The 23,765-nt window shown below is 35.9% G+C and overlaps 5 protein-coding genes across 7 annotated transcripts; 2 read left to right on the forward strand and 3 right to left on the reverse strand.

The window, feature by feature from the left end:
* Positions 1 to 4,195: 4,195 nt before the first annotated feature.
* LOC125224427 (mitochondrial import inner membrane translocase subunit TIM10) lies at positions 4,196 to 5,990 on the forward strand. 2 transcript variants are annotated; one of them, XM_048127828.1, is made up of 6 exons: positions 4,196 to 4,354; positions 4,454 to 4,506; positions 4,772 to 4,810; positions 4,929 to 4,998; positions 5,626 to 5,696; positions 5,783 to 5,990. In XM_048127828.1, exons 1-5 carry the CDS (start codon positions 4,313 to 4,315, stop codon positions 5,674 to 5,676), a joined length of 255 nt encoding a protein of 84 aa, XP_047983785.1. In that variant the 5' UTR covers positions 4,196 to 4,312; the 3' UTR covers positions 5,677 to 5,696; positions 5,783 to 5,990. The 2 variants fall into 2 exon arrangements, with proteins under 2 accessions (XP_047983785.1, XP_047983784.1); XM_048127827.1 differs by having other exon boundaries at positions 4,197 to 4,354; positions 5,626 to 5,990.
* A 605-nt stretch (positions 5,991 to 6,595) lies between these two features.
* On the reverse strand, positions 6,596 to 9,692 carry LOC125224423 (serine/threonine-protein kinase BSK5). 2 transcript variants are annotated; one of them, XM_048127824.1, is made up of 10 exons: positions 9,040 to 9,692; positions 8,748 to 8,959; positions 8,417 to 8,552; positions 8,087 to 8,220; positions 7,901 to 8,006; positions 7,740 to 7,825; positions 7,486 to 7,674; positions 7,236 to 7,400; positions 7,044 to 7,157; positions 6,596 to 6,973 (listed from the first exon to the last, which is right to left on the reverse strand). In XM_048127824.1, the coding sequence occupies exons 1-10, from the start codon at positions 9,119 to 9,121 to the stop codon at positions 6,731 to 6,733; spliced, it is 1,467 nt and encodes a 488-aa protein (XP_047983781.1). In that variant the 5' UTR covers positions 9,122 to 9,692; the 3' UTR covers positions 6,596 to 6,730. The 2 variants fall into 2 exon arrangements, with proteins under 2 accessions (XP_047983781.1, XP_047983782.1); XM_048127825.1 differs by having other exon boundaries at positions 7,044 to 7,145; positions 9,040 to 9,688.
* Positions 9,693 to 11,201: 1,509 nt separating this feature from the next.
* On the reverse strand, positions 11,202 to 14,486 carry LOC125224426 (phosphatidylinositol:ceramide inositolphosphotransferase 2-like). The gene is made up of 11 exons (XM_048127826.1): positions 14,031 to 14,486; positions 13,832 to 13,921; positions 13,106 to 13,192; positions 12,936 to 13,004; positions 12,772 to 12,852; positions 12,436 to 12,507; positions 12,260 to 12,317; positions 12,068 to 12,170; positions 11,750 to 11,892; positions 11,543 to 11,661; positions 11,202 to 11,462 (listed from the first exon to the last, which is right to left on the reverse strand). Exons 1-11 carry the CDS (start codon positions 14,061 to 14,063, stop codon positions 11,382 to 11,384), a joined length of 936 nt encoding a protein of 311 aa, XP_047983783.1. The 5' UTR covers positions 14,064 to 14,486; the 3' UTR covers positions 11,202 to 11,381.
* Positions 14,487 to 17,671: 3,185 nt separating this feature from the next.
* Positions 17,672 to 19,464, forward strand: LOC125217699. The gene is made up of 4 exons (XM_048119222.1): positions 17,672 to 17,810; positions 17,912 to 18,012; positions 18,345 to 18,508; positions 18,681 to 19,464. Exons 2-4 carry the CDS (start codon positions 17,932 to 17,934, stop codon positions 19,258 to 19,260), a joined length of 825 nt encoding a protein of 274 aa, XP_047975179.1. The 5' UTR covers positions 17,672 to 17,810; positions 17,912 to 17,931; the 3' UTR covers positions 19,261 to 19,464.
* A 352-nt stretch (positions 19,465 to 19,816) lies between these two features.
* LOC125222533 lies at positions 19,817 to 22,917 on the reverse strand. Its single transcript, XM_048125201.1, has 2 exons — positions 20,410 to 22,917; positions 19,817 to 20,335 (listed from the first exon to the last, which is right to left on the reverse strand). The coding sequence occupies exons 1-2, from the start codon at positions 22,915 to 22,917 to the stop codon at positions 20,045 to 20,047; spliced, it is 2,799 nt and encodes a 932-aa protein (XP_047981158.1). The 3' UTR covers positions 19,817 to 20,044.
* Positions 22,918 to 23,765: the final 848 nt, after the last annotated feature.

Here is a 23,765-nt window from a genome sequence, read left to right on the forward strand (position 1 = left end):
ACTCATATCCGAATTCGTTTATATAGCCCAATAGCCTAATGGAGCGGACTCACAAACTAGGCATCAAGCACACAACATAATCAAAACAATCACAGGCATGGCATAACATTTTAATCCACCCTTATAACACCATAATCAATATTTTGGAAATAAGAGAGTTTAGTAAATAAAGCCCACCTCGACTCCTTAGATCACAAGTACGCTCTTCCTCTTGCTATCACGCCGAGAGCGCGAATTATCACCTTTAATTTATGCGTATTACAAATAAGTCTCAATCATTGATTCAAAAATCATGCATGTTCCCAACGTTTCCCTTTTCCCATCAATTCGTTTTAATATCACCATTCAAAATCAAGGCATGATTATCATATCACTTTTTATTCGCACTACAACTCCAGATCTATCATCAAAACATGTCACGCGTGAGTGTTTTACCACACACATCACACTCACACACACACACGCATACCAATGCACACACACGCACATCACTTCATATTCATCAATTGTTTCCCCTTTACACTCAATCTATATGCATGAGGGTTCAAGAACACCGATTTATCGGTTAGATGAGAAAATATTAATATAAAAATACCTTTTCTCGATAGAACAAACGGTAGAAACAAAGTAGAATCTTGATTCTTCAATACTTCTTGAGGCTTCAACTTGAATTCTTCTCAAAAGATGAAGAAATCTTGGAGAAAAGTAGAAGAAAATTTGGGAGAGAGTGGGAGAGAGGGGAGTCGTGTGATTAGAGAGAGAGAGACGTGTGATTAGTGGCTAGGGTTAGGTTTTTCTCCTATGTATTTATAGAGTGCAAAATAAAATCTTTAATTAAATAAATCAAAGATTTGAGAAGATATGGTGGTGGAAAGTGGCGTGAATTATGGGGAGAAATAAGGGGAAATTCGAAATCTAGGCTATTTAATTAGCCTATGATTTTATTTGGTATTTCACAGAGTAGAATAAAATATCACGAAGCAGAATAAAATAATAATTATCCCAATAAAAATATGGAGTAGGCGTGAATTTGGCTCCTTCCATAAGGAATTTAATTAAATTCCTAATTTAAATATGATATGACAAGATCTTCTTAGATATGGTAAGATATGTTAAGATATTTGAATTTTTTCATGGAAGAGAATAAATAAGGGATCAAATATAATAAAATAATCCCTTCTCCCATAAATAGGAGATTTTCGAAAATCTCCATGTAATAAGATGGGTTTCGAAAATCCAAAGAGGAATTAGAGAATAATTGGACTTTGAATTTAATTTGGATAATTATTCCAAGCAAATAATTAAATCCAATAAAATAGGATTTCTTCTCCAACACATTGACCTTTCAACGGCCACGTCATATTTTCCACATCTTTGACTATTCAACCGCCATGTCATATACTCAACATATTTGACTATTTAATCAATCTCAACTCCAAATCAAAATTAGGCCACAAAGAAATCATGCACTTAATCACTCATCAATTAATTCACATACTCCATAGCATTAAAAGCATTTAATGCAAAAATTTTATGTCTCGAAAATTAGGGTTTGAAAAAGTAGGGTGTTACAATCCTCCTGATTCTTCGATCTCCTTTTGGCAGCAACTGCTTCATTTGTTGAATCTTTTCACATGTATCACAAACACTTCACTCTAACCATGAAATACTTAACTCTAAGCACATTTTACTTCACTGAAATGAAAAAACATATTACTAATAACATGCATCACAACCACTTCACTTTAACCATAGAATACTTCACTCTAAGCACATTTTTACTTCACTGAGATGAAAAAATAGTGTACTATAAGATGGATCACAAACACTTCACTCTAACCATGGAACACTTCACTTTAATCACATTTACTTCACTCAGATGAAAAAACAGATCACTAATAACATGGATCACAAACACTTCACTCTAACCATGAAATACTTCACTCTAAGCACTTTTTATTTCACTGAGATGAAAAAACAGATCACTAATAACATGCATCACGAACATTTCACTCTAATCATGGAATATTTCACTCTAAGCACATTTTACTTCACTGAAATGAAAAAAACAGTGCACTATAAGCATGGATCACAAACACTTCACTCTAACCATGAAATATTTCGCTTTAAGCATGTTTTACTTCACTGAGATGAAAAAACTATCACTAATAATATGGATAAAATATACTTCACTCTAACCATGGAATACTTCACTCTAAGCATGCTTTTACTTCACTGAGATGAAAAATCAATATAGTTCACTCGTACACAACACCAATTCATTCACGTAGAATGAACTAAATCGAGAAATAATTGAAGTGAAAATTACAACATACCTTCAGTTTTGTCCTTTTTTCATAATTTCTACAAAGTGAACCAATAATTCACTCCTTTTTTTTCATTAGCTTTTGCAGAAACAGATTCAGCAAATAGAAAACAAATGAATTTTTGAACCAAATTCAACAAATCAAGAACCTGATCCAGCAAATCGATAACAAATAACAAACTATACAGAAATTTAAAAAAAAAATCGAAAAATAAATTCAACAAATAAAAAAAATTACAAATTACCTTTAGTTTTCCCCTCTTCTTCATGACTATCTTCCTTATTGTGGGAAAATATGAAAAATCGACTAAACCCTAGCTATGGAATGAGGAAGAAATCGCAAAATTGAAGAGGAAATCTCATCACTTTGGAGAGAATTAGAGCGAGAATAAAATCTGGAAATGGGGTAGCAAATTGTTTCATTTAAACCATTGAAAAGTCTATTATGCCCCCGCATTCTTATAGTGAACCGAATCATTCATATAGTGAACTAATTCTGCTTCAATTTTGAATATCACATGACTAAATACCAGCCCTTGATTTTTTAATCTTGTGGCTGAGATTTATTCTCTAGTTATACACTTAATGGGCACTTGCCCCATATTACTACTCATGATTTATATCTTTAACTTTTACTCCATATCTTATATTTTATAAATATAGAATCCTTAAGAATGAAAACAAATACGGAGTAAGATTTATTTTTCTAGTTAGCTTTTAGAAACCTTAACGTTTAGAGTCAGGGTTGGAGAATTTTGGCTCGATAAACTTTGAGTCAGGTAACTCCACAACCCAAGTAGGAATGACATGAAACCCGATATGATAATCCCATTGATATTCCTAATTATTGTAATTACGTTGATAAAGTAAGTATGTAAAAATAGGGGTGGATCGATATGATATATCGTATCGAAAACGTTGTATCGTGTTTCGTATCGAAAATATCGATATGAAAGAATTTCATATCGTTATCGTATCGAAAGTTTCGATATATCGAACTTTCGATATGGATAATATCAATATCGTTATTGTATCGATATTTCGATATATCGTAAGATCGATACGATATATCGAAATATCGTTTCGTATCGAATACCTGTATATCGAAAATATAATTTCAAAACTGAAAAAAAACACAAAAATTAATAAAACTTCAACACAATAAAATAAATAGTGTTCTTATTAGGGTTTCATATATATATTTTCTAAATATATGAATGAATTAAATGGATTTATATATATTTATAATTTTAAACTTGAATATGTATTGAATTTCAATATTTTCGATATATACGATATATATCGTATATTCGATATAAAATGATATATCGAAAATATTGATAAGTATCGTATATTCGATATAAAACGATATATCGCGATATAAGGAAATTCATATCGTTATCGTATCGAAAACTTACGATACGATACCGTATCGTATCGAAAATTACGATATATTGAAAATTCGATAATTTTTCGATATTTTTCAATACGATACGAGCGATATATCATTTTTTCGGTATTTTCCCCCAGCCCTATGTAAAAATTAGAGTATATGTTGGGGGTCCGAAAGTTGGAAATAAATGTAGTTATGGGCTAAGCTCATTGGTGAAATGAGCTTCAATTAGGTCGTTTCTCAAACCCAGCTCCATGTCCATCAGAACCTAAATAAGGCTCACGACGGCATATTATTATTATTATTATTTATTTCTCTTTTATTTTCACATAACGTTATAGTAGTAATTTGATAGCTTATTTAATTTATCAAAAAGTATTATTGAAAGTGTCCAATTTAATTTGACCCGAACAAAAGAGTATACTGCCACGAGGGCCTAAGGTGCATGGTGTTATGGTGCGACTCGTTCACACCGGAATATCGTGCTTGCTTTCCATCCGCCTCAATTGTTAGGGTTTAAGTTGAGCACCTCTACCTCTTCCACATTTTCTCATATTTTGGATTTCAGTCGCTATCTCCATCTCAGATCTGCAATGGCTGCAAGCAACGCCCCATCTGCTCATGAGAGGGAACAGGTACTTCCTCTACGCTCAATCACCCCCAAATTAGGACTGATTTCTATCAAATTGTATTTCGAGTATTCTGAATCATAAATGTTTTTCTTTTCGTGGCAGATTATTGGAATGATGGAGAAGGAGATGGAGTACAGGGTTGATATGTTTAACAAGTAGGTAACACGCTGTGTGTGTGTTTGCATTGATGCTTTAACTGATCCAATCATCCATTGCTATTTTTGATGTCAAATGATTTTTCTGTGTTGCTTTGTATTTTTGGTCGATGCTTGAATTGATACTGTGGTTTCTGTTAATGTCTTCCTGTTAACTTACAATTTTCGTCAATCACCTCAGCATTTTATTTTTTATTTTGTGCTTAAATTTTCTACACTTTTCTAGATGTATTATTGAATTGATGAGACCTTTGTTCTGATTCAGGCTTACACACACGTGTTTCAGCAAGTGCATCGAGAACAAGTACGTTTTTGCGTTGTTCCTGAAAGCTCTGTTTTAGATTGTGGAGCTGTGGAAGGTTTTCTGTTGATTGGAATTATTTAAGAGTGGTAACTGACCTCTTTATGTATTCTTCTTATAGGTACAAGGAAGCTGAGTTAAACATGGGGGAAAACAGCTGCATTGACCGCTGTGTTTCGAAATATTGGCAGGTGATTGGTTGTTTATTGATTATTGTGGTCATCCAGTAGGGAAATGTGTGCATGTCTATTTTGCCTTTGCCATTGCCATTGCCATTGCCATTGCCATTCATATGGATTATGCAGTGTGGCTATAATTTGCAAACCATGCAGTTTTTAATACGTTATGTAAGCCGTACATGTGGTATGTAGATGGTTTGAACCCATATTAGTCTTCCTAGGAGCTTATTAGACAAGTACTCAACCCCTGATGTTTTTGGTTAGTTATTCACCTATCGTTTTGAGAGCGAAGAACGCAAATATTTTTCTAAAGGATAGAGGTAATCGATGCAGAAGATGGTATTCACATGGGCTATCCTAATGGTTTTAGCAATTTTTAGGAATTCTAAGCCAGTATTTACATGGTATATCCTAATGGTTTGAGCCATGTTTAGGATTTTAATATACTTGCTTAGCTTAGTTCTTATGAACATCTGTTTAAAGCATAGTTGCCCTTAGTGTTTCAGAGTTTGTTTCGTAGATTATTTTACATTCTTTCTCTCTCGTATGATCTTCTCAATGATAATGTAAATAAAACATATTCTATAAACATTATATATCCAAGAACACTTGTTAACCGATATCGTCTCTTCACTGCAGGTGACTAACTTAGTTGGCCAACTGCTAGGCAACAGTCGACCTCCAATGTAGAGGAGATACTTTATCTTTCGGTCAGTTGACTCGAGATGAGCATACAAGGATTTTGTTGTATTTGTTGAAAACATTTGATCAATCAAATAAAACCTGAGTCTGGCAGGTTTATTTGGCGTTGTGAAGTTGCATTAGCTGATTTTTGGTGATCAGAACCAGTTACTATGCTAGGCAATACTTTACAGTGCAGCGAAACCGACTGGCTGGTAAAGATTCAATATGTTTTTCTCATATAATCTCTTAACATAGTTGGAAGTTTCTTCTCAAACTACCTATTTGGTGCTCGAGTAATATTTGATTTGATTGTTTTGCAAGTGAAGGGTTTGTAGTTCCCATAGGTTATGTCATTTTTATTTGCTACTCCCTCCGTCCCATGTTACTTGTACTGTTGCTTTTTGGCTCGTCACAAACACCTTACACTATTCATAGTTTAAGTTAGAACTAATGCATTTAAATAATATGTTAGATTAAGTTAAGAGGTCATTTATTTAGTTATGTCTCATTACACTTAAAATTCTAATTTAATTACACTAAAAAAACCCAAGTCCAAATTTACGGCCTAAAATGAAAAGTGCGAATAACATGGGACGGAGGGAGTATGTGATATCATAAAATCATTTAACCTTATACTTTGTGGTTTGAGGGTTAGTCAGAACAATTTTTATCAATATTTCGTGTTTGCCGTTACTGTGGGAGCCGTGAACCTAATTAGTGTTTTATTGTAAGTTTATGTAATTTGGATTGTAGGATTGGGGTTTATCGTCTAAGAGATTAGAGATCCAAGTGTAATTTTTTTTTTCAGTTCAATGTATTAATTTGCTTGTGTGCGTGTTTGAAAACAAGTTAAGTTTGATCAGTGAGCTTAAACAATACGATCTTTCTACTGAAACATAATCCCATAACGCACAAAACAAAAGAGTGCTCAAAATCCACAAATTCCAAGAAAAGAAAAAGAACAGCAACAAGCGTGAGATAAATCCTCTGCTTTAGACAAAGTTGGATTGTTGAAAAGCCTAAATACATGAAGAAAGGGGAGTTAAGTCTATACAGTTTTTCAAATTTTGTTTCGTTTTGCTTCCAAATTTGAGGCTTCTTGCAGCGATTCTTGGGCATCATTCTCCATCCCAAGTGTGAAGAGCGCAGCTGCTTGAAGATGAAAAGCAGTCAGCCACTGTGGCGATATCGCCAGTGCTTGCATCGCATCTCCGAGTGCTTGATTAGGCATGTCGCTCATCAGATAGCACACGCACCGCCTCCCATACACCGTCGGAGAAACCATCGTCCCACCTTCGATGAACTACAGACACATTCAAGTTTATATCTAAATAAAGATAGGCAAGTGGTAATACGAGGATTTTGTGCTTTACCTGTGAGTAGCAGTCAATGGCAGTGGCGAAGTCCTTGGCGCGAAATGCGGCGTCTCCTTGCTTCTTGGAGTTCAAGGTCTCCTGCATTTGGCTGGTCCACAACTGAAAAGATAGCTGCATTGTGATATTAAGGTGTTGTCAATGATGATCGCATCCGCTTTAATTAAACGTGGCGAAATGAGGGAGACCGACCTCATTGGCAATTCCCTCGTCATCTTTGTATCCTGCCTTGTCAAGGATTTCGTGTATGGCAGTGAGATCCATTCTCAGGCATGCTTCCCCCATTGGAGTCAGCAGAAGTGGCACCGTGCAGCCGGTTTTTCCTTGTGGGATGCCTAGTAAAACGTAGGAAGGGACCTGCATTGTTCATTTGTTGAAGTCATATATCACAGACTAAACTAATTTGGGAAAGTTTGAGTTTTTTTTTTTCTTGACGAGTTACCTCAGTTTCTTTCTCGAGTGACATGAGGGACGTGACTAGGGTCTTTGCGTTTGGCCTCTCCCGAGCTTCGTACTGCAAGCAACGGGTGGCTAGCCGGACCAGCTCAGTTCCCTCGTCATTGGAGAAATGTCCCTCCAGACAGGAGTCCATCAGCATCAGAAAGTTCTTTCCGCGGATGAGATCAAGTGCCTACAAAGTCATAGGTGATGATGGTGATCTGAAAGGCTGGAGAAAACAAGATAATGGGATCTTACATGGCTTGGAGGGATATGTTTGCCACTTAGGAGATCAAGCAACATAGTTCCAAAGCTGTAAACCACACTTTCTGGAGTCACTCTTCCTGCATAAAGGAAGAAGGGCAAGCAAGCATTATTGAAGATAGGAAGAGATTTCACAGACTAACAGTTGTGCATACCAGTTCTCAAATACTCTGGAGGAGTGAAGGCTAAGTTTGTGCTGTAACTTTTTCCGTCTCGACTATTCTTCATCAACCCGAAACAAGAGAGCCTGGGATTGCCATCCTAGAAAAGGAGCAATGGCTGATGTAAGAAAACACAATGCTCAATATTTTAATTAATCATGGTGAAACAGACATATGAACCTGATCAAACAAGACTCTGTAAGCATTAAGATCATGATACAAAGCCCGGCCTCGACTGCTGCAGTAGTCCAGAGCTTGTGCCAAATACAAGGCCACCCTCAACCTCATTGCCCATTTCATGGGTTGATTCTCCCCTGTTTCCATTTCCCAAAACTAGCTCACATCACACAACTACTAAATGTAAGCAAAATGAACCAAACCACAAAACCTGAATCTTGCAACTTTATGACCCCTTACACCCTACCTCAACCATCTCCAAAGCACAGTATAAGTTTAAAACAGATCAACAAAAAAGCAATTAAATCTTTAACTACAATCCACAAAACTCACAGTGAAATAAATGCTTGGCCAAAGTCTCATTAGGCATAAACTCTGCCACCAACAATCTCTCCTCTCCTTCAAAGCAAAATCCAATCAGATTAGACAATCGTTCGCTTCTCAAGTTCCCCACCGCCTTAGCTTCATCCTTCAATAACCAAAGACATGGCAATGAAAATGCAGACAACCAAAACAACCACTTGCAAACTCATAAATTGATCTTGATCATTTAAAAAAATTCACAAAGACATGGGATTTAAGAGGAACAATAAAAGTAATCAGACTGTGAAACAACACATGGTCATAAAACAACACAACTTGTTGAAAGAAAGAATGTACTAACTATAAATTGGCGAGGATCAGGCCAAGCAGACTTGTTGAAGCGCTTAACAGCAATCCAGCCTTCGGTATCAAGAAAACCTTTGTAAACAACGTTAGGAGCCTTCTCACCATGCTCAGAGACTATGTTGTCTGAAGAAAATCCTTTTGTTGCAGTTTTCAGTTCCTCCCAGCTGAACTCTCTGAAGCTCGGGAAAGTATTTTTCTCCCCATTCTCTACAAATCCCATGAAAAAGATTGCATTTTTACACAAACCCATGAAAAATATTCAATCAAATGGAGGTTCACAAACTGACCCGGATCAGTGGATTGAAGAACAGATGGTTTGAGATGAGAATGCCACCAGCAAAATGAGAACTTGGAGCACTTTGCACCCATGATTTTACTTCTGCAGAAACTGAAATTGCAGGCTTTCACAGGAAAAAAAAATGTTCTCTTTCTCTCTCTGTGTGTGTCTTAAATAGTGTGTTTGATCAAGATTTTGAGCATTGGGATTTATGAGAGAGATGGGAGATTTGAATTTGTGGATCCAAGAATAGTGTTTTGTGGTTTTTGTTTAGAAGAGGTGTTCACATTTTAAGAGCATGCACTATATATTCAAAGCATGGGGTTGGTGTGTGGGATACTATGATTTTATTTTCATTTTGGTGAATAGTACTACTATCTACCACACTAATGATGTGAGTTGTTGTGTTTGAAAAAAGATGAGTAAAGTATGTTTTTTTTTCCTAATTTTAGCTTTCTTCTTTATGCAACTTCTTCATCATTCTTGGTTTGTGTATGCCTCTCTCCTCCATCTCTCTCTCTCAGTTGGCATGTGTTGCTTTTTACTCTTTTTGTTGATTCACAGTTCTTACCTGCCACTGTGGCAGGGGAACCACAGTTTTAAGAAATTCGAGACCAAGTGGATTCTGATTTGCTTTCGACAAACAATGGATTTTGTTTCAAAATTTTAATACTATTCTCAATCTGTTCTTTAAAAGACAGCCAGTGAAAATTGTTTCTAAAAGCAATTCTGCAATGTAAATTATTCCTCATAATTATAGAAAATGATGCTATTGAAATCACTAGAACATGGCAAATTGTGATGGGATATTGAAAAATCATGATAGCAACCGAACTTTTGACACATAAATACCACTTATAGTCCCCTATCAATTGTATAAAGATAAATAATCCTTGCTTGTATTCCGAAATCATACCAATCAATATTAGCAAAAGATGGGAAAAGAGAGAAGAAATTTTGTACTCTCCAATTAAAGATTTACATACACTTTTCAATTTGCCATATGAGTAAAATTTTACATACATTTGTGTGTGGAATCAAATAGGTTAGACAGTACGTACAATAATATTGAGATAAGGAGACATTTGGCATCTTAAAAAGGTCCCTGCAGAATAATGAAGCCCTAAATATGGAACAAAAAGGCTTATGAAATCATGATTAACACCCCACAAACCAACTAGCCACACTCACTGTATACCACCAAGTGCTCTAATTATTTCTACCACACATCTCATCTTTCTCTTTCTCTCTCACACACAGGCTTTTCATTGAGTAGAAATACATTGATCCTTTACCTCTTAATTAGCTATCAAATTGTGTTATTAGATTACAAACATGCAAAAGTAAAGTGGTGGCCATTCATTAACTGTCCCTCTCTCTCACACAGCCATATGACCCTATTTGACATGAATTTGTTAAGCATAAATTGCGGCATAGTATGATGGATGAAATAAGTAGAGAGGGGTCACACTGCCGCTATAAAGTTTGAAGAAATATGCACATGAAAAAAGAGGCACATGCCTAACCATACTAGCTGTAGACAACCAAAATCATCAATTATGTTATGTCAACACTAGATGCAATTCACATTCACCAAGCCTAAAAATGTGTGTGAATTGGTATATTTGAATGACAAAATTTTTGTACCGGAATTGTTTTGGGGAAGAGGATATTATGTGGGGCAAAACCTTCACCAAATATTCAAACAATATTCCCTGTACACATTGTTTTGTCATATAGTAAATTGAGAATTGAGGTTTCTTGAAATAGCACAGGCATCTGTTCCATTGTTGCATACCAAGTAACTGTCACACACATATAATCATCTTGTCTTTGTCTGGGAATTTCATTTTTTTTTCAATGAAACTTTATAGTATTGTTTTCAATGTTTGAATTCTTCTCACAATTGGGCACAGCTGAAAATGAGTTAGAGCCCAAATAGATTATGCAGTCGGCCCGGCCCACATTCAATTATTTTGGTTTGTTTCAATTCCAAATTGGCACTCTCTTGGCTCTAATAATTGATTCATAGTAATATAAAACCCTCAACACAACAGCACATGGGATGGGAGGGGCCAATGATTTCAGTCATTTGAATATGTAATTCAGACATGTCAAAAGCAAACATATCTTTGTTGCACATGACAGAATGTGTGGTGCCTCAGAGAAAAGTGGGAGAGAACTGCTGATCAAGATTTGATTGATTGATTGCAATTACAATGAAAGTTTTTTTGAATTCATGATACATCATCATCATCATCATCATCATCTTGTTGAGGATTTAAACTGGACTACACAAACTCGATGATCTAAGTTTACAAGTGGCGTTTTTACCAGTTTGAGGGGCACCTTTTAGACGCCGCTGATGACTGCTTCAACATGCACGACATTGCCTTCTTCCATGATCTTGCCGTTGATTTGAGTTCTTGGCCTCTGCATAACGATATAAGACTATTTTTAGCTCGTGAAGATAAGGTAATAACGAAAGAGCAAGACAAGAAGCTAAGTTATACCCAGTCAGCAGCATCCCCGGAATTCCCATTTAATAATTTGTGATTCTCTTCTTTGGTCTTGTTATCCTTGGTCAGAGGGAGGAACAATGCTGCAGATGCACTCGAACGGTCGGGTAGTTCTGCAGGTATATAACATCCGTGTCGGGCTCAAAATATATGAACAAGTGAAGGACGACGATAAAAAGATCAAGTGAAACTTATGCTTACCTGGCAACTTCTTGTCGAGAAAGAACACGACCAAATTTACAGTGTACCATGCCACGATGACATCAACTGTGTAGTGCTTACGAGATGCCACAATCAACAAGCTTTGAATTACAGCGGTTAACCAGGATAACTGCTTAACAAACCTGCCAAATCAGACGATATTAACGTCAGAAATTTCAAACAGCAAAGGTGTAATATGATATACTATCAACATCTTCGATTCATTGGAGGGGATGGTGAAATTCTTGCTTAACTTTTCAGAAGAGATAATTAACTTCTACTCCGTATATACTTATTTGAAAGGAAACGTGATATTACCTTCGAGTACCATACTTGTGGTATGTCCGCACAAAGACTAGGGAGAATATCATGTGAGACGAAAATATTAAATCACCACAGCCATAAAGAACCCCACTAGGAACTGCATAACCAAATAAATAGAAACAATAAGCATAGAACTCTAAAATTTCATCGCTGACACATGATGTCGGGCAAGAGGGGAATTGTCACCTATTAATAGAGCTTGTAAAACATTGTTTGGAGGAGGCAGTGTGGCGAGCTTCGAACCCTACATGACTCAAGACAAAAAAGGACAAAACCCAACATGAGTTATATGTAGAAACTGAGAAATCAAGAAAGTGACTATCTCTGTTAAGAACCACGTCAACAGAAACAAAATATTATACCTCTCGGCAATGATAATTTGGACCGGGCAGCTGCGTAGAGTAGAAAGTTATGATGCGAAGAAACTGGCATGCCTGCAACAAATATAAAGTGGATGTGAATTACTTAACCATACATAAGTGTCTGATTTTTCAATGTACTTCAACACAAGGCAAATACTGTCCATCTACAACCATCACACCCAAAAAAAAACAATAATAAACATATAACTAAAAACATCGCTCAGCTTGAAGTCCACACGATCGAACACTAAAAACTTTAGTATAAGACCACTTGTTTGATACTAAATAACAGTGGGATGAAAAAGCTTCTGAAAACACTAGCTAGATTGCACTTACGACTAAAAATGCGAGGACCCTGCACCATATCAGGACTGTGTAAATCTTTTTGGTCTTCAATATGAAAGGATGGAAAGTCCACTGCATGTTGCACAATGAGCATTTTAAAGTTACAACTTATTGGCGGTATTTTATAAAGAACGATTGAATGAAAGAAAACTCACCAAAACAAAAGACAGGAAAATGAAGGAAAACAGTGTTTCACTAATGTAAGCTCTTTCTTGGCCAAGTTCCTACAGTTAGATAAGGATGAGACCATAAGCAAAAATCTCAAGCCGAACAAGGAATATCACTAATAACATTAGCAAAAAACGAAGGAACTATTCAATATTACCGGAAGAAGGAAGAAGCCAACATCCTGAAGTGTTGGTCCCGGCCGATGAAAATAATGAACCCCTCGCGCTGCTAGCCCGTGGATGTACTGAATACAGTGTAAATGAAATGAACATCACATGTAATATAAGAGTCCCACTGTCTTGTAACATCAATACTGAAGCATTAACGATTCGCAGCAAATAAATTGTACTCCCTATAGTACATGACTCCGGCATAAAGAACATAATCTAAGTTAACCATGGTAAACAAAGAAAACAAGATGTAACAGTGGACTACATCATGCCAAGGATTGATGATCTTTCCATTGTAGCAACAACCCACATTTTATTAAAGATTGGCAAAACTTTTCACTAGCATTCCAAACAAGAAAATATCCAGCATATCAAAGCTTTAAAATTGAGACAATAAGAGGGAGAAAAAGGATAAAAACTGGACTTCTAAAGCAACTTCTAAATTCCATTCTTCTCTCCAATTCAATATGCAAAAAGCATGGAATTTCATTCTCTTGTGGAGATTCGCCTTTTAAAAAGCCAAAACACAAAAAAAAATTATGTACTCATTGCTTTCGGCCCACAATCCGAACTCCCATTTTTAATTGTTAAAAAAATGGAGTCAAGACTCATGATTCAGTTTAGGTTCAGAGACAAGTTCACAAAATCAACAAATCTTCACCCATTTTCCCAAACAAGTTGGCAAATCAGCCAACACAGTTACTTGAACAAACCTGGCAAACGATACCGCCTAAAATATACTTCCAATTTTCTGCAAGAAGGTTGAGCTCTGTTGCAATCTCCGCACAAAATCTCTTCCATAACTTCAAAAAGAAACCGCAAAATCAGTAAAACAACATACACAGCAGCAATTAACAACAACAAAAAAGTCCCAACAAGAATTCCTTGAAAATTGAAGTGTTGGGGGCGAACCTTTGAAGCCTCGCGACGAACGTAAAACGACATCGTCTCTGTTTCTGTCAGCCGACAAGAGTGCCATATTACATCACAAGCAAACTGTTCCGAGAAGGGGCACCCTTCATCCTTAGCAAGAACCCCTTTTCCTCAAGAATCAAACTTCTCCGCAACAAGATCTACAATTACCCAAACCCCAAGTTTCCAAATCGACTGTCGATTCCAGTAGTTACAGTGGCAAACGGAAATGATCGATTAAAACGAAATTGAAATTGAAATTGGAATTGAATCCAAAAGGAAGCTCCTTTTTCCTCTCTCTCTTTCCCCTAAGAAAACTGTGGCGTGGTGGGGTGTTCTCTCTCTCTCTCTCTACCTGCTTTGAGTTCACTCTTATCGCTCTCTAGATTTATACAAGTTGCCGCTTGCTTTGAATTGAAACGCGATTAGACCACGGTGAATCCGTTGACAATGAATATGCACAATTTATTTTGAGATATTTGGGCCTTCGATACAATTTATTTTATTCAAAGTGATGACGAAAAGGGGTTGGCTGCTTTTCCAATATTGCAATCCGGCCTACGCCTGCATTTAGGGATTTTAATATTTTTTGTGCTTTTAATTAAGGGTAGCTAAGCATGCTACTAATACATTAATTACACTTCCAATTTACTAAATGAGGATCATGATTTACTTCAAAAGCGCAGCTCATTCGAAACTCGTCTAATTGATGCATCATCCAGTGGAAATTTTGTTTTCCTTTCTAGAAATGAGATTAAGACTTTATAGATATTTCAATCTATGTCTGACGTGTATTTCGAGATAGGAAATATAGTCTAAAGTCATTAATATGAATATCATAAGGTTTATCTGGTATTGTTTCGATACTCCGTTCGTCCGTAGCAGATGTCACACTTTCTTTTTTAGTTTATCTCATAAAAAATGTCACATTTCATTATATAGAAAAAATCCTCTCTTACATTAATATAAATATACTATTTTCTTTCTCTATCTAACACACAAAATAACACTTCTTAAAATTCTGTGCCAATTTCCAAGTGTGACATCTATTTTGGACGGAGGAAGTACCTAAGATGGTCATTGAAGTTGTTTCATAGAAATAATGCAAATGCTCGAATTCTCATTCTATATACTAAAAGATTATATAAATAAATTTGAGTAAGTTGTACCTTTGGTAATAGACATCACATTCTACTAATTTTATTACTATTTCATATTTATAAATTTGGTTACTGTAAAATTAGTATCTCGCTCGTGCGATGCATGACTATTTATTACTATTTCATATTTATAAATTTGATATATTAATAAACTACATATAAAAATCACGTAATCATAATTATTAAATATAATACTAAAATTTGCAAATACTCTACAAATATAAAATTTTATTAAAAATCATATAGTCATAATTATTAAATACTATAATAAAATATTTGCAAATACTCTATAAATATAGTAAATCAATTATAATTATAGTTTTATTACCATAACAAGTTTATATTATAAGAGTGAACTTAAAAAATGGTCCATGGATTATGGGTTTATCTTGAAAATGGTCTCTGGACTTTAAAAATATCACAAGTAGTCCCTGGACTAAGGGTTAATATCAAAAACGATCCTTTTGCACTGTTTCGAGAAGAAAATGCCCTTTTGAGGTGTTTGGGCAACATGGTCTTTTTACACTTTTAACATTTTAAATCTGATATTATTTCAGTTATGTACTAAATCTGATATTATTTCAAAATTATCATTCTTTTCCCTTTTGTCATCCTTCACTTTGTTTCTTTATTTCAATATTAGATTTAATTCTACAAAATTAGATTTTAAATTTCAGTTTTAAATATCAATAAATTTTTTAATTATAAAAATTATTAAATAACAAAAATTAATAGTCATAATCAATATTTGATAGTGTCTAATATTTAATCAATAAGATATGACAACGCCTTAGTTTTAATCAATATTTAATAGCTTTAATCATAAATAGATCATATAACACGATTTATTCTGAAATAAATATGCATCTAATGTTAGACTAATATAATTTTCGTTTATTAATTTGAAAACAATCAAAATGACTAGAAAATTTCAACAAAAATAATTCTATATAAAATTTTTAGTCAACTTCATAATATTCAATCACAAGTAATTATAACAACCGAACGAAGGTTAAATAGAATAGCTCTTATTTTTTCATGATTAATATTATTTTTCTGTACTTCTTCAATTCAACTGAATATTATATTAAATAACAAAAATTAATAGTTTTAATCAATATTTATAGTTTCCATGAATTAATAGTTTTAGTTAAAAAATTTATTGATATTTAAAAATAAAAATTTAAAATTAAATTTTATAAATTAAATCTAATATTGAAATAAAGAAACAAAGTGAAGGATGACACAAGGGAAGAAGAATGATAATTTTGAAATAATATCAGATTTTAAATGTTAAAAGTGTAAAAAGACCAAATTGCCCAATCCCCCCAAAACCCCTCAAAAGGGCATTTTCGTCTCGAAATAGTGCAAAATGACCGTTTTTTTTATTAACCCTTGATATTTTCAAAGTGCATGGACCATTTTTGAGATAAACTCATAGTTTAGAGACCATTTTTGAAGTTCACTCTTATAAATATAGTAAATTTACTATAATTGTAAACCTTTATCACCATAATTATCAAAATTCCATCATTGTAATTATTTAAATACTATAATTTATTTGCCAAATTATCTATATTTTATGTAATTAAATAATATGAATATTGTCCATAATTATTTCTTTTCTCTTGTTAACTTATTTTGAATGTGACAGCGAATGAACTGAATACTTGTATTTAAATTAAACTAAAATATTAGACTCAAGTATTACTTTATTATATTTAAAATATTAATTTAACTAAATTAATAACTTCGTGCAATTTTCGTCAAAAACTATAACTCTCTTTCGCAAACTTCAATAAAGAGGCGTACAAAATATTCATATAAAGCCCTTTTAAAAATAATGGCATTTGATCGAAAATCGATGACGTCAACTCTTTTCACAATAATCAAAATGCATCTGTTATCGCTAGAGCTTGTAATCGTGTTGCTCACTTATTATCGAGAAATCCAAACTTTATAAGTAAACTTTATTCCAAAAACATTTTGTCCGTTATATCCTAATAAACATCTTAAATTTATAAAATTACCGTGTTTCTTTAAAAAAAAGAAGGCATTGATAACTATTTGGAATCATCATCATTAACTTTATGAAAACAATAAAGATCATAATCGGGGGTAGTGATAAAATGCAAACTTATATATTGTACAAACTCAAAACTCTTCAACATAGCTTCAACATAGTTTCAATATAATATCACCACAGTGTAAAATTTCAAGATTTTAATGTCAACACAGTATCAACACAATATCAACACAATATCAATCATTGACTACGTTGAAATTATGTTGACATTTTTCTATTGCTTTTTTCTGATCCGTTGATATTTTTCAATGGTACAGATTATAGTTTTGAGTTTGTACAATATTTAGAGTTCACGTTCCTCGTAATCGGTACATATTTTATCCAACATCCCAAAATTAAAAGAATATATGGTTATTTTTCATCATGTGTATACAGTTGTTACGGGCCGACGCCCGAATCCAAATTAGATCCCAAGTAAAGCCCACCATCCCAGGCCGGATCAACAATGATCAATTTTTCATTTCACCGCAGTTTATGCAGCTGCTCCTTCATCGATCCACCGTTTCTCTAGTATCCTCTCCTACCAGTCAACGAGTAAGTCCAAATTCTTCCTTATCTAATCCGTAGGACTATTTCCTCAAGAAATCATGCTTCCGTATGATAATCAATCGTTTAATTTTCTCTCTTCTCGGCAGCTGGCGAGATCGTTGCTGCCATGGAAGTGTCAAATTTTTCCGCGATGTATTTCAAGCCCCAGCTGAACCGTTCTAGTTTAATTAGGGATGCAAAAGATGATGTGAGTATTTATTTAATTTTTGTTGTCAATTTTTATCCTGATTATGCATAGTTGTTTCATTTTCCCTCTTTTATTTTTCATCTATTTATTTCTGGTTGATTGATTTGAATTGTGTCGTAATTAGGGTGTATGAGATTCGATATTTGGGGATGAATAATTAAGTTCTATGTTATGTTCCTATAGTATATTATTCTGCTCGGATTAGGAGATCCCTTCCGTCGAATTAGGCCTTTCATTTTGGTTATTGAAATGTATATCAATGATATGGGTTTTACAATAGCAGATTGAAGAATCTGGGGTGCCTAATTTAGTTTGATGTGTTATGAATGTAGGCAATGTTGCACTGCAGAGAACGTAGACATTTAGCTGCGTTATGCGCCAACAGCAGTGGGATGCTTCGTCATCATCTTTACCCTTGTCTTCACAGGAGAAACAATGTGGTTTTAGGTGGAAGAGAAGATAATTTCCAACTTATCTCCAGGGCTCGAACTTCACGGTATTGCTATTTGTAATCACGTTGTTGTGAATCCGAGTTTAGATTTTTCTATAAGTTTACCTGTATTTGATGAAATGTGCCTAAGCTGATTGTGAAACTGGTTCAGTGTTGTATATGGTTTCTTGAATCGTGCTATAAGATAGTAATATATCTTCGTTCTTTTCCTCTTCAGAGCAGGGAATTATGTGCAAGGATCGAGATCACGGTTGCTGGTATCGTGCCAGGTGACGAGAGAAGAGTCTGGTGGAACCATGAGTGGTGAAAGCATCTTGCTGAACGAACAGACATTGGAGCGGGAGTTGCAGATTGCCATTGAGGAAGAGAACTACTCCCAGGCAGCAAAGATCAGGGACAGCCTTCGACTTCTCCAGGAGGATAGCAAGGCTTCAGTCTTAGCAGCAAACTCTCGATTTTACAACTCGTTCAGAAATGGGGATTTAGCTTCAATGCAAGCTCTCTGGTCGAAGGGAAACCATGTGTGTGTCGTGCACCCTGGTGTGAGTGGCATCTCTGGTTATGACCTGGTGATGGGGAGCTGGGAATTTGTTTGGGCTGACTACGAGTTCCCCCTCGAGATTGAGATCAAGGACGTACAGGTCCACGTGAGAGGTGAGGTTGGCTATGTTACCTGCATCGAAATGGTGAAGACCAAGGGGAGTAGCTGGGGAAGGCATTTTGCGTCGAATGTTTTTGAGAAGATTGATGGCCAGTGGTTTCTATGCATTCACCATGCCTCATATGTGGATCTTTGAAACAGATTGTAAGACCAAAACCACTTTTTTGCATCCTATGTTGGTCTGTGAGAGTTTGTAAGACCTAAATACCGATTTGTATTGTATGTTGGTCTGTGATGGAGATTTTAACACCACAATGTCTCGTTTGGTAGACTATCCATGTTACGGCTAGGTATGATACTGACCGTTATATATATTATAATTTGTGCTAGTTATGTAGTATCTAGTTGGTGTGTTTGACAATTTAGTTAAAAATTTACCATATCTTTAATTTTTATCATGTTAATTTTTATGTCGACTAAAACAACCTCAAAAATATATCTATTCAAGAATAGAGTGAAAGATATTGAGCAACATTGTACTTAAAACCACTAGGTTCATTTAGTTCAACAAGTTAATTTTCGAGGCTGAAACATAGGCTTCGGTTTAATCGGGCTATAAAAATAACATGTGTATCAAACACATGGTTAAAGCCACACGAGCTCTTTAACTTGTTTTGACATAACTACCAAATTACTCCCTTACTAGCCTTATGAGGTTCTTGTCCATATACATTAAGAGATGCACATCTTGATTTACTACAAGCAGCAAAATTAGACTTGACTTATTCAGAAGAGTTGATCAACAAAATTTACAGTGTCACATAAATTTTCTGCATCAGCAGGTACCTTTACAATATTAGTAATCACCGTTTTCTTCCAGTCTAAGCTGATCATAATCAAAGGACGCAGTGATTAATGGCAACATACTCTCTTCGAGAAATAGATGTGGCCCAAACAACTTTGAAACAAAATCTCCATTCCTAAATCCTTCCAACTGGAGACAAGGGTGGGCACGTAACGTACTTAGCAGGGACTTGCTCTTGAAACAGCGGGGGTTTCTTTCTATCAGCTCTTGGATTCGGATCTGGAACATGCTCTGCTTCTGACTGACCTTTGTAATCTATAATTTCAGGAATTTTTCGGCAAGTGAGATGCGCTACACTTGTAGCAAATGCCTCCAACAAAGAAATCGATGGATCCATTTCGATAGAGTAGAACTCATCGCTAAATGGTTTCAAGCTGAAAACAGGTCTGCCCTTGTGCTCTCCACCCTGTAAAAATAATTAGAAATTAGTTTACCAAGACTTAAGTAGAAGGGGGTAATATCGTGAAGTATAACAAGTACCTGCATGAAAAGATTAACGTGATCAGCAGAGCTTGACGCTGAATCCTGAGTATTGTTACTGCTTTTTCTGCTGTCAGCAAGTACCCGCAGCTTGCAGCCGACGTCCCATCCTCCACAATCACAACATCCACCAGATCTCCATCGACTAATTAATGAGGAAGGCGTGCCTTTAATAGGTATACCATGAACTGCGCCAGGAAGGATGACTATTGTGCCATTAGAATTTGCTTTTTCTTGGCTTTCTGATGATGCTGGGAACACAAGCTGTGGGAAATTCCTCCCTTCTGATTGATGGTTCTTATCCATAAACTCTCCACCATTGACCCTTTTACTAGAGTTTTTAACTACAATCGCTGCAATCTCCTTCTTAGGGACAAATGCAAGCATTTGCTTATCTACCTGACCAGGATCAACACCGTACAGGACGCACTCCCTTGAATCACATTCACTAGTATCCTCTCTGTTTGCTTTCAGATGGTGTATGGTTGAAATCTTCATCTGACCAATTATACTGTAGCCAAGGCTACAAGTTTTGCTCTTTGACCCGTGATTAATCCAGTTCATGCTCTTTTTCTTAATCTCATGAACGGTGTAGAATGAGTAAACCATGCAAGGATCATTCTTTTCAAAAGTTGGCAATCTCTTCACAGCCGCAGCTAGCATGTCCTTCCTGTTCTCCACCACTAGTCTAAAGAAAGGTAGCCCATTCTTGAAAGTGAGTTGCAAAAGAGCCTGAAAATTTGATGCATCAGGCCTCTTATCTTGAGGTGGTCCCTTGATGCCTGTGGGACTGGCTGTCATGGAGAGCAAGCTTCCATTTAGTGGTCGAACAGTATCACTACTTGATTTTTGCTTGAGCAATGGGTCCAGCAATCTCCTTAAAGGGCTGGACCTTGCTTTGCTATTTGCCTGATCCTTATCAACGCTATCCATGCTATGGGAAACTTCAGACCTCACCGGGGCCGATTTTACAGGAGTATATGTAGAACTCAATTGTGGAACTGCTGAGCTTTCCTTAAAGCTAAAACTTCTGCCCATCTTTCCCAGGTTAAAGCTGAACCGCCGTGTAGGTGAGGGAGATCTTCCTTTGGCAGTGGACTGTTCACCATTGATACCTTGTTTTCTACTGGAAGGCTCAGTATAAGCTGAGGCCCTTATAGCTTCTTCGCTCATATCTGAAAATTTAGCTTCAGATGATGTGGAGGTGATAGAATCTGCATTTGGGAAAATATCTGCATCAGTTGCATGAGAAGCTAACAAGTCATGCGGCTTCATGGAACTTGATGGAAGAGGACAAGAATGAGGAATATCAGAGTATCCTCCAGAATACAGCTCCCGGGGTGAACAGAAATCAGACAATCGGTTCCCTGTCACTTCTATTGCTGATAATTTTGTATCAAGTGAGGTCCTGGATTCTGTGAACTGTGAACTTTCTGAGCGACCTTTTTCTTGAAAATCTTTGGGAACAAGAAGCACAATATTTTGTGGCTCTGGTGCTGAACATCCAGAGGTAAGTTTCAATTCACCATATCTCCTCGCACTCTTCTTCCCATGAGCTCCAACTTTGTTAGGTGGAAGGGGAGCAACCTTTTGTTTCCTCTGCTTGGATGATGAAGAAGAAGCTTCCCTTTCTGACACTATCGCTTTCAGTGGATTCATCCTGCTCTTGTATCCAAATGTTTCAGTAGAATATTGGTCAGAATACTTCCCTGTTTGCTTAGAATGGTTTTGCTGCCTCACAATCCTGATACTTTCTGCAGTGTGATATTTTTGGTTGCATCTTTCCTTTCCCTTGGATTTGAGATACTCAACATATTCTTCTTCCTTCTGGTATTTACCATTTCTTTCTTCCTTTGATGACTTGATACATAAACTTTGAGGAGGCTGTTGTTGCTGAGATGATGAACCATCTGCCACTGGTTGCTTGCCCGAATGTGACAAACTGGGCTGGCGAGTATGAGAAGAGGCTTGTCTTTTCAAGTTTGGACTTATTTTTGGCAGCCCACTTGCTGAAACAAATGAATCTCTAGTTGGTGAAGCTTTCCTGAGAAGTTTTCCAGGCATACGTTCAGTGTACTTCCACTTCTCCAAACGCTTCCAGTCAAGAACACCAAAGTTCAGAGCCTTGTCCTGGATGGTATTGTCCTTCTCTACATGCTGGAGAAAGCCAGGTAAATTGGACATGTGCTTTACAAGCTCGTTATCATCAAATGCCCTGCCTCCAACCTGACGCTTTCGCTCATTTCCTGCAGATCTAGACTGGACTTTCTCAGCACTTGCATTCTCAGTAAAATCAAATCCCCGATCATCGGATGGCTGGCTAAAAGAATGTCGAACCCTGTGCTTCCCTTGAAGCAGCATAGCCTTTTCTACCCAGGGCAATGGAGTTTTCTCTCCAACAGAATCCACATTTTGTCTTTGTCCCAAGCTCCTCTCTTGTCCTACAACATGTCCCATGTCCGTAGACATTTCTACACTTCTGGAACTAGGCTTGATGCTTGATGGCATGCATTACATCCTCACTCTAGCAGTCAGAAACTAAAAGGTGGAGTAGCTTTAATTGAAACTAACAATCTCAGTGCTGTAAGGATATCTTCTCCTGAAAACAGAGATAACAAGTATTTTTTTCAGTAAACTACCAAACTTTCTAATACATCGAAATGTATTACGAAGCAATCAGCCACAAGTAATCCAAGATTAAATGATTCAAGTGCACCACCCATTAAACCCTTTTTTTTTTTACTTTTACCAATCGAGTTCTCAGATAATTGTGTCCAAGCCAGCCATAGAAATAAACTAGACCAAAAACTGGCTTCAATGCCTTAAACATGCAGATAGAAACCATCACTAACAGGAACAATACAAAAATTAGCTTTGACGAATGAACACGCAAGATTGAAGTAAAATTAGATTAATCAGCGAAAACAAGTACAACTTGAAACAAGCATGACTCGTTGGACCATTCTCAGAAACCAAAGTACATTTTTCAACAAATCCAAATGCAATAACTAGTTAAACTTTCACATCTAGATTGTCGAATGGAGATTCAACAAATATAGCCACATATTCTGAGAGTAGTAAGCTGTATCTAGCAACTTCTAATTAATAATTTCACTTTAATAAATCAGCGTTACAGCAGTCTTTAGTGCTCACAATAAAGTGATAAACCCAAACTCAGTCTCTGCTTTCAATTTTCCATCAGATTTTGGAAATGTCATAAATCATAATCATACTCATGAAACGCACGTTTTGATGGACTATATTTGCAAAACTAAAGCTTAAAGCGAATAATAAAAATAAATAAAATTCCAAAATGTCGGTCATATCTACAAAATCTCCCAATCACATCCCAATCA

The sequence above is a fragment of the Salvia hispanica genome, chromosome 4 (genome assembly GCF_023119035.1).
Source record: "Salvia hispanica cultivar TCC Black 2014 chromosome 4, UniMelb_Shisp_WGS_1.0, whole genome shotgun sequence".
NCBI lineage: Eukaryota > Viridiplantae > Streptophyta > Magnoliopsida > Lamiales > Lamiaceae > Salvia > Salvia hispanica.

Coding starts and splice junctions, on each gene's coding strand:
- LOC125217699 (XM_048119222.1), top strand. CDS start 17,932: ATGGAAGTGTCAAATTTTTCCGCGATGTATTTCAAGCCCCAGCTGAAC. Junction 18,013..18,344: donor TTAGGGATGCAAAAGATGAT/GTGAGTATTTAT, acceptor TTATGAATGTAG/GCAATGTTGCACTGCAGAGA. Junction 18,509..18,680: donor TCCAGGGCTCGAACTTCACG/GTATTGCTATTT, acceptor TTTCCTCTTCAG/AGCAGGGAATTATGTGCAAG.
- LOC125224423 (XM_048127824.1), bottom strand. CDS start 9,121: ATGGGTGCAAAGTGCTCCAAGTTCTCATTTTGCTGGTGGCATTCTCAT. Junction 8,960..9,039: donor TCTTCAATCCACTGATCCGG/GTCAGTTTGTGA, acceptor TGGGATTTGTAG/AGAATGGGGAGAAAAATACT. Junction 8,553..8,747: donor CTGATCCTCGCCAATTTATA/GTTAGTACATTC, acceptor TGGTTATTGAAG/GATGAAGCTAAGGCGGTGGG.
- LOC125222533 (XM_048125201.1), bottom strand. CDS start 22,917: ATGCCATCAAGCATCAAGCCTAGTTCCAGAAGTGTAGAAATGTCTACG. Junction 20,336..20,409: donor ACGTTAATCTTTTCATGCAG/GTACTTGTTATA, acceptor TTATTTTTACAG/GGTGGAGAGCACAAGGGCAG.
- LOC125224427 (XM_048127828.1), top strand. CDS start 4,313: ATGGCTGCAAGCAACGCCCCATCTGCTCATGAGAGGGAACAG. Junction 4,507..4,771: donor AGGGTTGATATGTTTAACAA/GTAGGTAACACG, acceptor GTTCTGATTCAG/GCTTACACACACGTGTTTCA. Junction 4,811..4,928: donor AGCAAGTGCATCGAGAACAA/GTACGTTTTTGC, acceptor TTCTTCTTATAG/GTACAAGGAAGCTGAGTTAA.
- LOC125224426 (XM_048127826.1), bottom strand. CDS start 14,063: ATGTCGTTTTACGTTCGTCGCGAGGCTTCAAAG. Junction 12,508..12,771: donor GGGTCCTCGCATTTTTAGTC/GTAAGTGCAATC, acceptor TATTTGTTGCAG/GCATGCCAGTTTCTTCGCAT. Junction 11,662..11,749: donor TCTCGACAAGAAGTTGCCAG/GTAAGCATAAGT, acceptor ATATACCTGCAG/AACTACCCGACCGTTCGAGT.